This window comes from Tenrec ecaudatus, chromosome 4 (genome assembly GCF_050624435.1).
Source record: "Tenrec ecaudatus isolate mTenEca1 chromosome 4, mTenEca1.hap1, whole genome shotgun sequence".
Classification (NCBI taxonomy): Eukaryota; Metazoa; Chordata; class Mammalia; order Afrosoricida; family Tenrecidae; genus Tenrec; species Tenrec ecaudatus.
The window spans coordinates 139,862,955-139,879,309 of record NC_134533.1 but is presented as its reverse complement, the minus strand read 5'-3'; the positions used below and the strand labels follow the sequence as shown (position 1 = coordinate 139,879,309).

General features: G+C 47.6%; 1 protein-coding gene across 1 annotated transcript in view; it reads left to right on the top strand.

Moving 5' to 3' along the window:
• Nucleotides 1-16,355, top strand: part of CLSTN2 (calsyntenin 2) — a 444,486-nt gene that overhangs the window by 298,323 nt on the left and 129,808 nt on the right. Inside the window, exon 6 of the mRNA XM_075547855.1 lies at nt 12,752-12,937. Within this exon, the coding sequence (XP_075403970.1) occupies nt 12,752-12,937 (186 nt within the window). The remainder of the gene's footprint in view (nt 1-12,751; nt 12,938-16,355) is intronic.

Genomic DNA, 16,355 nt, shown 5'->3' with positions numbered 1-16,355 from the left:
TAGGCTCAAATATTTCTCACTTGTTCCATAACAGAAATTTCTTCTCTGTTTTTTTAGATATTATTGATGGTCTTTTCTTTTTTACTCTTTCTATTACTGTTTTCTTTCTGTTTCATTGTTTTTGTTTTGTATTGTTTCTGTTAGGCTTTCCCGTTTATGAAGCACAGAGGAAATGGATGACTGGAGGCAATACCTGATGCAATGGTTCATTGGGAATGGGGTGGAGTGGGGAGACTGAGTGGAATTGGGGAGCAATCAATATAGTGGGAGCATTAGAACTCATTGTGAAGATATATGTACAACTCATTTTAAAAGTGATTTAACTATGGGGGGAAAATGGGGAAGCATATATACATCAGTGATGTCCTGAGGCTCTCCCGGTTTAATGCTTGTAATAGGTAGTCTGTCATCTGGTACCTGATGGGAGTCTCATGACAGGCAAATCCGGCCATTCCACGGGGCCAGTAGCAATGATGACAGAAGATAGTCTTTCTCACTTAGGCAACTGGAGTTGGAGTGTGTGTGTGTGTGTTTTCTGATTTGCAGACAGCTACTCACTCTCACCTGCATAGGTAGTTCCTGAGCCCATACTAGGCACATTTCACTGATGAGCAAGCCATGCTCCAGAGAAGGAACAGACCAGAAGAAAGAATTCTCAGGGAGCAGTGGAGGGGCAGTGACTGGGGTGGAGGTGGGGGCCCCTTGGCCAAGGCGAGGCAGAGGAGGCATTGCCCAAAGAGATGCAGGTGCACAGAGACTGGAAGGGAGACTTGGAGCAGCTACCAGAAAGGCAGGGCTGAACCTCAGGCAGAGGGAACAGTACAAGCAAAGACTTGGAGGCTTCACCAGTGAGGCGAACCAAGAGGTCTTTTGTCCTCTCCTCCTCTTCTTGTGTAGTTCATTACAATCTCTTTTTACTATGAATTAAATTTTTACCATGAACTACTCCTCTTCTTTGTAGTTCATTACAATCTCATTTTACTATGGTAAAATGCTTTTATGAAAATAAAATATAGTGCTTGGAAAATGGTCAGCAATAAAGAAAGGGGATCCCTAACATCTCTTATTCCATTCAGAGAGTTTAGTTTTGTTTCTTCTTAAATTGTGCTTGTCCTTAATTGGAAAAGAGAAAGCCACATAATTTAAGGCTCAGAAATGTACGTGTCTATTATATGATAGGCATAGAGCTGCATTGTAAGTAGATTACATTGAATATCTCATGTAAACCCTTACAAAGCTCCCTGAAATGGGTAGTACTATTGGCAATGATTGTACGATTAAACTCAGATGAAGACAAAGGAAATAACTCGCCTAAGGTTTGTGATACCAAGTGGTAAAGCTCAGATTCAAACCCGGGTCTAAGTCCAAATCTCTGATTCCTGGCAGTTAGTTCTGCTACCTCCCTTGGGATCATTGAAAAATACCCGCGTGGTTCAGATGAAGAAGCTCAGACTCAAAAATGTTAAGAGAGAGGTCTGTGGTTATACAGCTGGAAACACAGGGCCAGTGATATAATTTGGGGGTCTCAGTACAAGGCATAAGTATGGGGACCCCTTTTATAAAAGTGTGTGAACCCTGAAATACATCCCCCCATGATGGTCACAGCATTATTTGCAATAGCTAGACCATGGGACTGACCTAAATTCCCATCAGTGGAAAAATGGATTCATACACTTTGGCACATACACACAATGGAATATTATATGTTGCTAAGGAATAATGATGAAACTGTGCAACACCTCACGACATGGGTCAATGAGGAGGACATTGTGGTGATTAAAGGTAGTCAATCACAAAGTGACAACTATTGTGTGAGAGCATTGTTATGAAAGGAAAATAAATAAAGGTTTTTATACCAAAAGAAATAGACTTTACCAAGAGTAGGAGGGAAGGCAAAGCACAAAGTCAGAGGCCAGACAGGTGTTAAGTAAAGAAGAGAGCAGTCTCCCACAGGGAGAAGGGAAACAAAAACGAAGGCCAGGCAGCAGGGCCAGCTGTTGGGAGGTTAGATAAATGGTTTCAGTTGTTGAATACGAAAATGATGATCTGAGATGTCAACCCCACTAATTCGCAAGAAAAGGTTAAAAGAAAGCAGCGCAGTCGCACAGGGAACTTGGGAAAGTGGAAATGTGATTTCATTGGCTGGAGCTGGGTCTGCGAGCCCACTCCCAGCTGCTGCTGTGTCTGCTGGACCACAGTGGACACTCGAACAAGGCATGACCTAACGAAGACCCTTTGGACCTCACTTTAGACCTACTGCATCTAAATCTGCATTTTCAAAAATCCCAAGCATTGAAAACATTTGAGGAGCATGAGGTTGGAGGGAGAAAAAAAAAGATTTTCAAGACAGCCACAGCCAATGATTAAACCAAGTGTGGGGCCCTTGTGAGCATGACGCTGGTCTAGGAGCCAGGACTGGGAAGCCCACCTCCTGCCTCTTTCTCATGACTCACCCTCCCATCACACAGTTGTAGACCCATTACAACAGTTGATAAAATATTCTTTTAAAAAATTAAGAAAGGCAAGAAACCCCTTTTGCAATTTGACTTTGGAGTTAAGTGAACCTAGCATGTGTCTTGGCTCAACTCCAACTGGTCATGGGACCTTCAGCAAGTGACTTGGCTTCTTCCCAAATCCCTTACTTCTGTGAATAGTTCTTGTGCAGTCTTGATGTTGTCTACTTTCATTCTCTAGGTTCTAATATCCACTGCAATGCCCTCACAGACAAAACACAGACAAAATTCATGACTAAAGGATTTATTAAGAAAGTTAACAGATTGTAATTCCAATGAGAAATGCTCAGGGTTGGGTTGTTTATCAGGACATGTTACAAAGTTCTTTCAGGTCTGCTAACAAATGCCCCAAAGGGGCATACTCCACTGTAAGCCTCAGCCTGAAGGTATTCAGCTCAATCCTGTGAGTCAGCAAACACACCTCCCCAAATTAAGTGTTCAGTGGTACCCCATTCCAGGAAGCCTCAGCTCAAAGGCATTCAGCTCTACTTCCTTGGGTCAGCAAGCCCAACTACCCCAACTAAGAGCCCCAAGGTACCCCCACTCAGCAAGGCAGCCTCCTGCACCAAAGTACTCAGCTTCCCTTGCTCTCTGGGTTGGCAAGTCCTCCACTTTGTTTCATGCTCTGGCTCCTGGCTGTGCTGATGCTGCTCCAGTGGTGTAGCTGTCTTCTGGATCCAGGAGGTTCACAGCATCTTGGGTCCAGAGGATGTGCTTCTCTGCAGGTTCTCCCTGGTAATGAGAACCCTCTTTCTGCTCATTAGAGGGACCGTGATAGACACAGCAGGATGGCCCTTTGGAGAATCTGTTTGTAATTACTCACAAGTGAACGCATTAGTATCTGCCTCACCTTCTTACCACACCCATGCAGGAATAGGTCATTTGGTGGGAGTCGAGACTTTGGTTAGAAAAGCCACTTTCCATAATCCCCTGCCTCAGCAGTACTTCCCACACTGCCAGGCAGTGGGAGAGCCATGCACAGCCTTTCCCTCCCCTCCCAGGAGAACAAGGGAAGATGGCCATGGATGTTCCATGGTGCCGGGATGGCAGAGTCCAGAGCGAGCACAGCTATACAGTGGCAACACTGAGGCACACAGAGGTTAAGTAACCTATCCACAGCAGAGTCGTTCTTAAGAGCAAGGCTCAGGATTTGAAGCTCTTAGTCCTAATCTCTGTAAGCTACTATCTGACTTTACTTTTGTCTCTGCAAAATCAGACTTTGGTATTGAAGAGACACGTGAGGAAAGGAGAATGCCACTCCCAACTCATAGCAACCTTGTAGAACAGATCAGAACAGCTTCTTGTAGCTTCCAGAACTGTGAGCTTGGTTAGTCCTGTGCATTATGTGTTGGACTGCTGACCACAACGTTAATGGTTCAAACCTGCCAGCTGCTCAAAAGAAGAAAGATGAGCCTGGGATGCCAAGACTTGAAAGCAACATACTGTCATGAAACAGTGAACCAATAGAGAGGTCTGAGGGGCCAGCCCCCATCCGTGCTACATGGACCCTCTCCCCAGAAGTATGCACTACAGAAGATAGCTTAGGGAGAGGAGCGGGTCTGCTCAGAACACACAGGAGCAAACTAAGAGGGAAGGAGAGAGAAAGAGAGAGTGGAATGCATCCTGGCCCACCAAGCCCTGAGGACGATATTCCTGCTCAGAGCAGGCAATGCACAGAGAAGACCATCGGGCCAGCCCCACCACCAGACACACAGTCTCCTCAATGACACATAGCGCTCCAGGGGACAACACTGAAGACACAGTGTGGAAATTGTGCCCAATCTGATCCCACCACACCTGGGCAAAACATGAAGGGTGTTCAACAGAGCAGCAAGGGGAGTAAAGCAATGAAGTCCCCGAGGAATCCCCAAAATAGACTTTGGGGTAAGGGCGTGGTACCTCATCAGACTTGATCAGAAACCATTCATAAAGGGTAACAGACAGATCTAGACCAATTTATAGAATTTTCTTAGTTGTTGTTTTGTTTTTGTTTCATGTTTTCATGTCTATCTATATAAGATAGGCAGGATAAATAATCCTGAGGAGAAAACAATGGGACTGACTGTTTTGGGGGACATGCGAGAGGGGGAGATAGGGGCCGTTAAAGGTTGAGGGGAGACAACAAACCCAGGGTCAAGGGAACAACAAATGATCTAAAACCGATGGCAAGGAGAGTGTGGGATGCCTGACGGAGCTTGATCAAGTGCAATGTAGCCGAGTGGAATTAAGGAAAACTGAATGAAATGAAAGCTGAGCATGATAGTGGGACAAGAGAAAAGTAAAAGAAAATAGAGGAACAAACAAGGAGGCAAAGGACATTTATAGAGGTCTACATACAGGCATGTACATATGTACAGATATTTAAGTACAGTGATGGAGGCATAGAACTATGTACATGTATTAGATGTTAAATATTTAGGCAGCAAACATTGGGCCTTTACTCAAGTACTCCCTCAACAGAAGAACACTTTGTTCCTTGTTTTAATAACCTGGCATTCTATGATGCTCATCTTCCCAACAAGATCGTTGAAGACCAAATGAGTGCATAAGCAAATGTGGTGAAGAAAGCTGATGGTGCCAGCTATTACAAGATACAGCGTGTGGGTCTTAAAGACTTGAAGATAAACAAGCAGCCATCTAGCTGGAAAGCAACAAAATCCACATGGAAGAAGCACACTGGGATCAGATATCAGGCATCAGAAGACCCAGAACAAACAATTATATCAATGCAAACAAAGGGCGGGGAAGGTGGGGGCGAGTGTGGGGGTAGGTGGCAGATCCAAAGCTCATCTATAGACCATTGGACATCCCCTCACAGAAGGGCCCCCAGAAAGGGATGAGCCAGTCAGGGTGCAGTATAGCACCGATCAAACCTACAACATTCCTCTAGTTCTTTAATGTTTCCTCCCCTCTACTATCATGACCCCAATTCTACCTTACAAATCTGGCTAGACCAGAACATGTACACTGGTACAGATAAGAGCTCTGGACACACAGAATCCAGGACAGATAACCACCCACCCCAGAATAATAATGGGAGTAGTGATACCCTGAGGGTAGGGGGGAGATGGGGGGAGAAAGTAGGAACCGATCACAATGATCAACATATAATTCCCCCCCACCCTCACCTCCAAGGTGGATGAACAACAGAAACATGTGTCAGTGTAGGATATGAAAATAATAATAATTTATAAATTATCAAGGGGTCATGAGGGAGGGTGGGAGGGAAAAAATGAGTTGATACCAAGGGCTCAAGTAGAAAGAAAATGTTTTTAAAAGGATGATGCAACATGTATAAATGTGCTGGACACAATGGGTGTATGAATTGTTATCAGAACGGTAAGAGCCCTCAATAACATGTTTATTTTAATAATCAGGGACATGTTAGCACATCCTGCTCTCTTTAAAATATTATCAATTTGTATCCCTTCAGAATTACATGTTCTTTTGTTTTACATTTTTTGTGAGTAGTCAACTCCTGTGTAAGCATAAAGAAATGTCATTATAACTACAGGCATCCATTATATTGCTACAATCCTTTAAAAAAGAAGGAAAGAAAAGGTTTACAGCCTCAAAAACCCTACAGAACCGATCTACTGCATCCCACCAGGTCCTGATAGAGTGACTATGACTCAGAGTTTACTTAACAGTAGTGGGTGTGGTCATGCGCACAGAGGCAAATGGTCACATCTGTCTCCTGCGAGTGACTGGCAGGTGCACCACCAGCCTTTCTTTCCTAAGCAGCGGGTTCGAACTGCTTGTCCTGAAGCTAGCAACTCCAGGCACAACCCACTGCACCACCAGGACATCAACTTCACCATCCTCTCTATTCCTGGTGGCATAGTAGATTACATGCTGGCCTGTTAACTACAAGGTCCGCAGTTCAAACCCATCGGCCACTCCAAGGGAGAAAGTTGAGGCTGCCTGTTCCCGTGAGCATTTAGAACCCCAGGGAGCTGTCCTGCTCTGTCCTATAGGGTTACTGTAGCGTTGATAACAGTTGGAACAGACTGGATCAGGGATCTGGTCCGGGGGCCTGTTCTTAGTCACTCTGTGTACCTTAAGGCTGGGTTTAGCTGACAGTGCCCTGGACTGAGAGCTTCTTTGAGTAAATGGCCGTGCATATCCCCCTCTACCTCCATGTCAAGTCCCCCCCCCCACCCCGGTCCGGTACACAGTAGCACTTAACACATAAATCGACATGAAGGTACCACTGCTGTCCCAGCTTCCAGTGGCTGGGACAGCACCGCTTTGGGGGAAATCACTGCATGAGCTGCCATCCAGGAGCTGGAGGCTCCCGAGCATGCAGTTAAAAGAAGGGGTCTTTGCTGTGCCTCTGTCTTCTGGCATCACATGGCTGGCTAGAAAATTGGAACAATTGCCCTGCATTTCTTGGGTTCCCAGGGACCCCAAAGCCTGTGCTTTCCAGACGTCTAGGATTAGCTTTTCTCCCACCTCCAGGCATCTACTTTGAAAGTCCCAAGTGATTAATATTCTCCTGATAAGAAACCATATGTTCCCCAAATTTAACGGGAGTTATAATAAAATCATCATGTTTCTAAATCCTTAATCCACAGAGAATGAGCCTACATCCCAGCAGTATCCAATGTTAGCATTTTCTGGAATACTTATGGTGTAATGTAGGCTTGAATATTAAAACAGAATCTGCTGCCTTCTTCTTCGCTGAAGGGAAACAGATCGAGACACGATTACTAAATTAGTCTCCACAAGCTGGATCGACACAGTGGCTGCAACACGGGAACAATTGTCAGGATGGTGCAGGTCTAGGCAGCAATTTTTGTTGCACATCAGGCAGCTATAAGCAGGAAGCTATCTGAGGACACCTCATAACAATAGGCTGTTGATAAATGGAAAGGATTTTGTTGTTGAGCCATTTAGAGTTAGTAAATGGAGCAGTAGAACACTGCTATCATGAGGCTTCAACGGGGAAGTCTTTGCTGTGCCTTTGGTATGTCTTGTCTCTTTTAAGCCTCATGACAAACCCATGAGAAGTTGTAATGGTCTCAATACATTAGAAACCCAAAATATTTTGCTACAAAATCATAGAAATCTTTATGAAATAAAAGTGTTTTAAAAGGTGAAGCTATTGTTTCTTGACAAATGTACCATCCAGGTGTACACACTTCTGAGGGCAGTATTTTTGTCTCTCTAACCCCTCCCTGAAATATTCTGTGCTCTTTGATTTTTACCATAGAAAGATGCAGTTTGGGCATCCTCAAGGGACACAAACTGTGCTCCTGTGAAATGTCCTAGGAGTGTGGGGAACAACAGGAAGCCTGAAGGGAGAAGATCAGCGCCGCAGGGTAAATTTCAAAGAGCGTGCAGGTGCATTGGGAGGATGGGAGAACAATTCCTGAGCGCCACTTTCCTAGCCTTGTTCCCACAATGAGTTTTCAATGAAAAACAGAAAACCGCTTCATAATAAGCCCGCACGATCATCCGTGAGTTTCAAAGAAATGATCAAGATCAGCCCTTTGGAATTCTCAAAGCAGTCATTTTAACTTTCTGAGCTGACTTCTTTGCCTTGAATTTAACTGGCTCAGCAGTTCTCCTTGGAAACTGCTGTTGGATTAGAACGTTTCACTGAAGGCACCCTAAGGAAACTAAGACAAGGGGATCACTGAGAGGCTGTCTGCAGCCATCCACTGATGTCAGAGACAGGTTTATTCGAAAGTTGGCATACTAACGGCAAGGCTGGTCATGCAAGCCCACTCAGCAGCACCGTGGAAGAAAGACCTGGCCATCTACTTCAGAAGACTCAGCCTTCGAAAAACCCCTGGAGCACATGGGAACCCCCCCCCATCTGAGCCCATTATGCTTATCTACATGGGTTACCGTATGTCAGAACCAACTCCAACTGGGGAGGGGGCTTATACCAAGGGCTCAAGTAGAAAGGTTTTGAAAATGATGATGGCAACAAAAGTACAAATGCGCTTGACACAATGGATGGATGGATGGATTGTGATAAGAGTTGTACTAGTCCCCAATAACATGATTTTTTAAAATAAAAACAAAACCAAAAAAGAATTGGTGAAAAGGCAACTGATCATAGATGATGCATTGCTGACAGCTACTTTTCAAGGGCCACCTGGCACTCAAGGCCAGATTTCTCCATCTTTGGTCTCAAAGCAATCCCAGCCTACTGCCATGGAGTTGATTGGAACTCATAGAAACTCTAGGATACAATGGTTCTCAACCTGCCTAAGGTCACGACCCTTTAATACAGTTCCTCATGTTGTGGTGACCCCAACCATAAAATTATTTTCATTGCTACTTCTTAACTGTCATGTTGCTACTGTTATGAATCGGGCTACCCCTGTGAAAGGGTCGTTCAAATCCACAGGTTGAAAACCGCTGCTATACTAGGTCTTCTAAGGGTAAATCCTTAGGGAACAGACAGCCTCGTTGTATTCCTGTGGATGAGCAGCCCAATGCCAAGGTCACAGTACCATCTAAGCTCCATCAAAGCAACCCAGCACCCACCAATTGCTCACAGTAAGTCACTCACGAATCCTCTGCCAACATGAAGGGTGATCTTGTGGCCATCAGTGAAAGCAGAGCAGCAGAAATGGATCTGTGGGAGAGATGGTGGTCCTCTTCCGGCAAACCCCCAGCGCCTCAGGGCTTTTGTCACACAAAGGGCTGTGTGCCCTTGAAAAGGTCACTGACTCTCGGGCATGCTTTCCTCCTCTGTGCAATTCAGGTGGCAGCACCCACTCGGCGGGCCCCTGGGAGAGCAGAGACCAATGTGCTTGGCACCTCGTGGAAATACCAGCCCAGAAGCAGTAGCTGTCGGGTCAGCCTCCACACACGACCCCTCCATGTGCGTCAGAGAGGACCAACCACCTCGCTTTCAGCGGCTGGACATCTCGAAGTGAATTTCTTTGGACACATCTCTGGGTGGACGTAAACCTCTGACTGTTGGCCAAATTGCACATTAGCTGTTTGCTCACCTAGGAGTCCTGGCCCTTAGTAAGGCTCCTGCGATAAATACTACTGAATCAAGAGCTAAATGAACAACAAAAACGTCCATTACGCACTTACCTTGTAGTCTGTGCTAAACAGACTTGGCATTTAATCCCTCCCCAATCCTGGGTGCTCATTTAAGTAAGAGGAGACTCCCACGGTGGGGGTGAAAGTGACTTCCTTGCCTAACTTTATAGAGTTCATGTTAGGGCTCAAACCTTAACCCACATGCACCAAGTTGAAATCAGCTCAATGTCAGTGAGTTTGAGTTTGCTTGTTGATTGATTTATTTTTAAAATTTGCACCAAAATCAGACATGGCACTTTTCAGCACCATGCTGCCCTACTTTCCAGGGCATGAAGCTGAGTGGACATTTCCGATGGCAAAGATTGACTTTGATGATTAACCTTTAGCTCTCTCGTGCCCGGACCCAGCTCAAGCAAGGGAAGCCGTGGAGGCGCTTCCCGTTCCTTCAGGGACACTGCACTCAGAAAGTTTCATCGCTCCCTTTGACATCACAGTTGCCATTTCCCCCGCTCCTCATAAACCGGCCAAAGCAAGGCTCAGGAGGCCACAGACAAAGTGCATGGTGGCATGATGCGCCCACAGCTCCTTAGGCCCTGATGTCTGCCCACCTGGTCTGAAGGTCCCTGCCCTTCAAGCCACGATGCCTGGAGAGTGGTGCTTACTAAGGCTGGGCCTCCACCGAGGTGTCTTCTTCTGATTTCTGAATTTGTTTGCTTTCCCTTGTAAAACCATCTGGAGTGGAGCTTCTCATCATGGTTAAATGCCAAAATAGCGCAACGAGGAGGTCCTCCCTCCAGCAGAGCCCCTCCATCTTTGACATGTCCCTGGTGGCACCTCTTCTCTCGGGGTTGCAGCCCATGTTGATTGGCAGCCCTGCGCCTCCCTGTGCCTTTCCTGGCTGGCTATCCAGGCAGAGCCGGCGCACACAAACCCTCAGCGAGAGTTGCTCAGCGAATCACTGTCTCTGGCCACGTCCTCAGCCCAGTGCTCCCCAAGGTCCTGCCATGAGCCGTTCGGGCCAATTGCAAGTTAGCCCAACAGCGAGAGAGGTGCTGGCCCCCATGAGGTCCCTCTCTGTGTGGACCAAGTCAAAGTCTGGGGCTTCGTGAAACCACCCTTTAACCCATCACTTTACTAAAGGATTCATAGAACTCTACCCCCAAAAAACAGTCATAGCGCAAAGATGCAGATTAAAACCAGCCAAGGGAAATATGTCGGGGCTGATCCAGGAGCAACCCCAAATGCAGAGCATCCCTTGTTCTCGCTCGATGGAGTAGGATGTGTTACTTTCCCAGGATCCATGTGAGCAAGCAGGAGAGCTCACCCGAGCCTCAGTGTTCAGAGTTTTTACTGGGATTACATTATGTAGACTTGATTGGCTTCCCACTGAGTTGATCGTGTCAATGGAGACCCTGTGATCTACAGGCCGCAGCTTAACTCACATGGCTGGCCTTTCTGGCATGACCGGCCCCACCCTAACATAGCGTGTATCCATATGAGTGTGTGTATACATACATATACATATATATGACCAGCTTCTACCCTAAATCACATTGGTAGACTCCACTGTGACCCTAGCCCCCAGGCAAACACAGACAATCTTACCTGGCATGCGTTCCAAGGACCTTGAGATTACTTCCCAGAAGCCAAAGTGGGAGGAGCGACTTTCTCTCTGGTCAAGGCCAGTTCTCTACAAGGAAACGGACACTGGCCATGCCGAGAGCTACACTTGTGAAGGTCCCCTCACATCTCCAGACTGCTCCCTAAAGGGGAGCTTTCTGGGCTTCTCCTAGCTGAGCACAGGAATGCCACAGATTTTCATTTTTACTTCAGCAAAAGTCTACTTTCTAACAGTGTTCTGTGAGACAAACATTTGGGATTCATCAACTAATAGTGTCCATAACTCATGGTTATTGCTGCTACAAATTCATCTTCTCTCCTTGTGTCCGACTCAGGCATGCGGCCCAGCTCCTCTCCGGCAGAGCTGTGCAGAGCTCCCTGCTGCCAGTGAGACAGTGCTATCCCTCCCCACGAGGGTTGCCTTGAATGGGGTCTGATTTTCAATTGCTGCTGTTATTGTATCAATCAATTCATGTGTGTGCTCACTCTTTGTGTTTATTTTTGCTGATTGCTCTGTTCTGGGGCAGTTCCATTTTTATTGTGATGCTGTTCCTCTCCAGCACTTTGTTCTCTCTAAATTTATTTGGCACACAAAGCAGTGACAGGATCATCATCTCTGCTTAGTGAGTCAGTGTCCTAAATGTTTGAGAAAGACCCCGCACCCTGCACCCAGTAGCCTCACGCACTCCTAGAACTGCGCGCTCTTCTGTTTTGTGACAAGAGACGTGTTCATAAAAATCACAGCACCAGGCAAAAGCTTGCCGGCAATTTGAGTCCCAGGGCTGCAGGGGTGGGGGGGGAGGGCGCAGAGACACGACACTCAGAATTCCATCAGTGAGGCATCAAAAGACCAGGAAGAGCGGAAAAGATGAGTTCCGGGTCCTGCATCATCAGCATCGTGATCTTTGTTTGGGTCCCTTGCGGTGACTTGTGTGCCGTGTTATTTCTCATTGCGAGTCATCCGGCGTCACCCGAGGCGGGCCCCACGGGCTTTCTCTCATCTGCCCCATTGCAGTCAGCTCTATCTTGGACAGCAGCTCTGCTCTAGATGCACTCTAAGGGCCTTCCAACCCGGGAGCCCCGTCTCTCAGGGCTACACTGCAAAATGTTTGCTGTGACCCACAGATCCGCTTTCATTGGGTCATTGTAAGCCTTTCTTCCTACTCTGCCTGAGTCAGGAAGCGCCACAGTGTCCACTCCGGATGTCCTGCTGACCGTGGGCCCGCCAGGGGGAGAGCTTCCAGCGGGTAGCAACCTAGTGGAAGGGAAGTGGCTTCTTATGGTTTTGATCGCATTTCCTTGGCGACTAATGGCATTGAATATCTGCTCAGGGGATTATTGGCTATTTGTACGTCTTCTTTGGCAGAGTGTCTATCCAAGTCACTTGCCCATCTTTACTTTGGATTGTTTGTTGATTGGTCAGAAATTATTTATATATTCTGCCCATTGATCTTTATCAAATATATTGTTCTTAAAGACATTTTCCTAAAGTTTTGAAATTTTTATGAAGTTCTGTTTGTCTATTTTTTACCCTTCTCTTTCTCATAACTTTAGTGTCACATGCTTTATTTTTAAATATTCCTTTTTTATTATTATTTGTTCAGACTGGACCAAAAGGATTGAGTATCAGCCTGGTTCGGGGAGCCTGCCCTTGTTTCCCAGCGTCCATCTGGAGACATGTGATGGACCTGTGTCCTCCATCCAGATCACCACAGAGCTGCAGACCAATTACATCGGCAAAGGCTGTGACAGAGAAACCCACTCGGAGAAATCCCTTCAGAAACTCTGTGGTAAGATTGTCCTCGTTTTGTTCTTTTTGAATCAATTGCTTATCAAAGACATACACAAATGAACTATGTGAGTTCTTGGGGAGAATTTGGCCTCCTTTCTGTATGACGAGTCGTATCATTCATAGGACCAAGTGTAGGATGAGCATGTAAACAGGTCAGCGAGAACGAGAGGATGTCCAGATGGCGACAGCAGAGCATTCGCCCAAGTGGGACCCGGGGCTACACACAGTCCCTCGGGCAGGTGCAGAATCACCCCCGGGAAGCTGGCCCTGGCTGCCCAGAACTGAGGAGAGGAGCTCGGGGTGTTTGGGAGGTGGGGCATATGAAGAGCATCTGCCTTCACAGGAGAGAGGCAGCTTCCTGTCAGTGGACTTTGAGATGGTACTGCAAGAAAATGCCAGTCCGTCTCCCCAATCACAAAGGGGCACTGTTGGTTGCCCAGTGTGGCCCCACCAGGTCCCCCTACTACTGCCTGTGGGGCAGCTCTCCTCCCTCAGCATTGCCTCCTACAGACACCGTCACCCACACAGCTTGTCCGGAGAACCAGGAGACAATTCTAGGGCTGAATGTGAGCTAAACCCTGAGGAAATGTCACCGGGTCCCATTGATCACATCACCAGGCGTCAAGGAAGGCCTGTGGAGACCCAGGCCTGGAAAGGTGCTACAGATCAGCAGAAACACCGTGGCTTCCGAATTCCAAACACGTTTGCAAAGCTGGACATAAAGGACCGGTGATGCTTAGAAAGCAGCTTCTTCTTCTCGCTTTCCCTCACTTTGGAAACACCATCAAAGGCAGCGTCCGGCTCCAAATGAGTACTAGCCCATTTTGCTCCTCGGGTAGCTGAATTATAAGGCAACTCGACCCCGCGCCACCATGAGTTCCAGTCATTTCCTGAGCTCCTCAGGGTTAGGAGGAGCTGATGGAATCAGCTGTTGAAAGATCAGATGGGCCCAAGGGCAGGCTTGTGATTTGATTTTGAAAGTTGCAGGAGAGAGACGGAGATCCGGAGGGTGAGAAGGCTTTCCCAAGGAAAGAAACCGAGAGTAAAATTCCATCTGGTATGTTAACAGGGCTCATTCCATCAGGCTGCCAGCCGCGCCTTGCAGGAAGACAGGTTAATTCCATCGGGAGAGCAACTTCCCCCAAGATGCAACCGGATCTGGTGCAGGGGAGGTGGCGGGACCCCTCCCTTGGATGAGAAATGCCTGCGTTGCTCTCTGGTGGACGACACGGTGGCATGCTGCACTCCTGGGCACCATGACAGGCAGGACCCCTCCTGTCTCCACATTGGGGCACCAATCCTGCAGCTCCTCTGAGGGAGGCCCAGAGAAAAAAGCGGAGGCAGAAAAATGAGACTCCGATGGGAAGCTGGTGCTCAGATCTGTGTCCTTGCGTGATGGCTCTTCGGAGCCCCCCCTCCCCCCTCCAGATGCCTGAGATGCAGGGGGCTGAGCTGGAATCCCCCCTTCCTCGGGCGTCTCTGGCCTGGGAGATCAGCGGCTCTGGGTTTCGAGGGGAGGCTAGGCACACTGCTTGCTGGGCTTTCCTCCGAGGGCAGCAGGATACCACTTCAAGCTAAGCATTCATTGTTCTTTCCTTCCTACAAATCCTTATTGACTTCAGATGCAGACAGAGAGACCAGTTAGGGCATCATTGCGATTGTCTAAGCTAGAGATAATGAGTTCTGAATCGGGGCAGTGGCAGTGGGGATGAATTTAACACAGATTTAGGAGGGAACTCAGCAAGATTCAATGATTGATGAACTGTCAGGTGGGAGAAAGAAGGGATTTTTGAAATTGACGATGCTGTGGTGGTCCTCCGACAGAACGTTCATCTTCCCCCGGGGAGCCAGGGGTCGGATTGCAGGCCAACTCACCCCGTGCTCCTTGGAAGCCCACCTTCTGTCATTGGAGGTTTGTGGGTTGCTATGATGCTGAATCCGTTTCAGTGGAACTTCTAGACTAAGGAGGAGTAGGAAGAAAGACCTGGTGGTCCACTTCCCCTAATCTAGGAGCAAGAGCAATGTAGGGGGCTATGAAGGTAGTTCCCTGTCAAGCACTCAGGTGGGGCTATCAAACTCGAGCGTGAGTTGAAACTCTCTCGCCAGGGTCTGTTTCCACCTTGCTGATAGTTCCTTGTCTCCCATTTCTCCCTGAGGCTCTGGCCCTCCTGGTCCAGGTAGCTCCCTAAACAGTCTCATGCTGTTTTCCCATAAATGTTTCCTCGTCCTCCTCATGTACTCCTTCCCCTTTCCAAGCTCCTAGCTTCAGTGCATATCTGCTGCCACCCCGGGGCCTCCAGGCCTTGACTCCGTGGTGCTTCTTTGGTTGTTAGAATTTTGGGATGTTCTATGAAAATGCAGTGACCTGGGCAGGGACGTCTCCCTAGAGAATCGTTGGTGTCTCGTTACTGCCCTCCTGCTTCCTGCATCTGCAATGGAGTCTCTATCAGAAGCAGTGATGGGATCGTGTTCAAAGGACGGAGCTTTCTACTCTCGTAAAGAGTTACAATCTTGGAAACGCATGGCAACACTTCTACTACGCTGTCCCACAGGGTCACAATGGGTTGGCATCAACTCGATGGCCGCAAATGGAGAACAATATTGGCAGATGGCCTGCACTCAGAAAGGACCTGAGTAGGGCCAGCAGCCCCTGGAATAGCCTCTTGGGGCCCAGTGAAGCACTGCACATCACACACGTTGCTTCCTGAGATGTTAGACACTGAGACACTTTCATTTGGTCTTGAAACAAAGGAGACGGGAGCCCTGACCTAGTGTCGACTTCAAACAGAGAGTAAGACGGTCTCCCTCAGACTCGCCGTACATAAAGCCCAGCTTCCTGGAGACATTGGACCAACTCCTATCACTTGCTCTGAATTCAGAGCTTCAAATGAATTATCCTTCCATCTGAGAGCAGAATCCTGGGCTCACCAGAGGCACGATGTCACAGACTGTCTGGAGTATGAAATGTGCAAAGCCCTCAGTGAGACCTCTTGGCCAAATTAAATTTGACATTTACCGCAGTCCAAGGGAAGGCTGGCTTCGGTGACCTTCTGCCACTACATATTACAGTAAATAGAAAAGGAGTTGTGATACACATGCCCTTCGGAGCACAAAGGCCAGCGGCTGTTCCTCTGGAGAGCCACGGAGCTAGACGGCACCTCCTCCATGCGATGCCCAGGTCAGCTTATTTGTATGTGGAGGCAAGAACTCGAGGGGCAGGTCCTGTGGAAGAAAAGGTCGCAGAGCGGGGACATGCATTAGAATCAAATGGCTGAACTGTCAGAGCCATTCAGCTCCCTGGGCAGTAACTTGTTCCCAGGACTCGTAATCTGTGAACCCAGCAAATTCCCCATGAAGGATTCGGGCAAGTGATCATTCATTCATTCATTCATTCGTGTTTCCACCCATCCATCCAT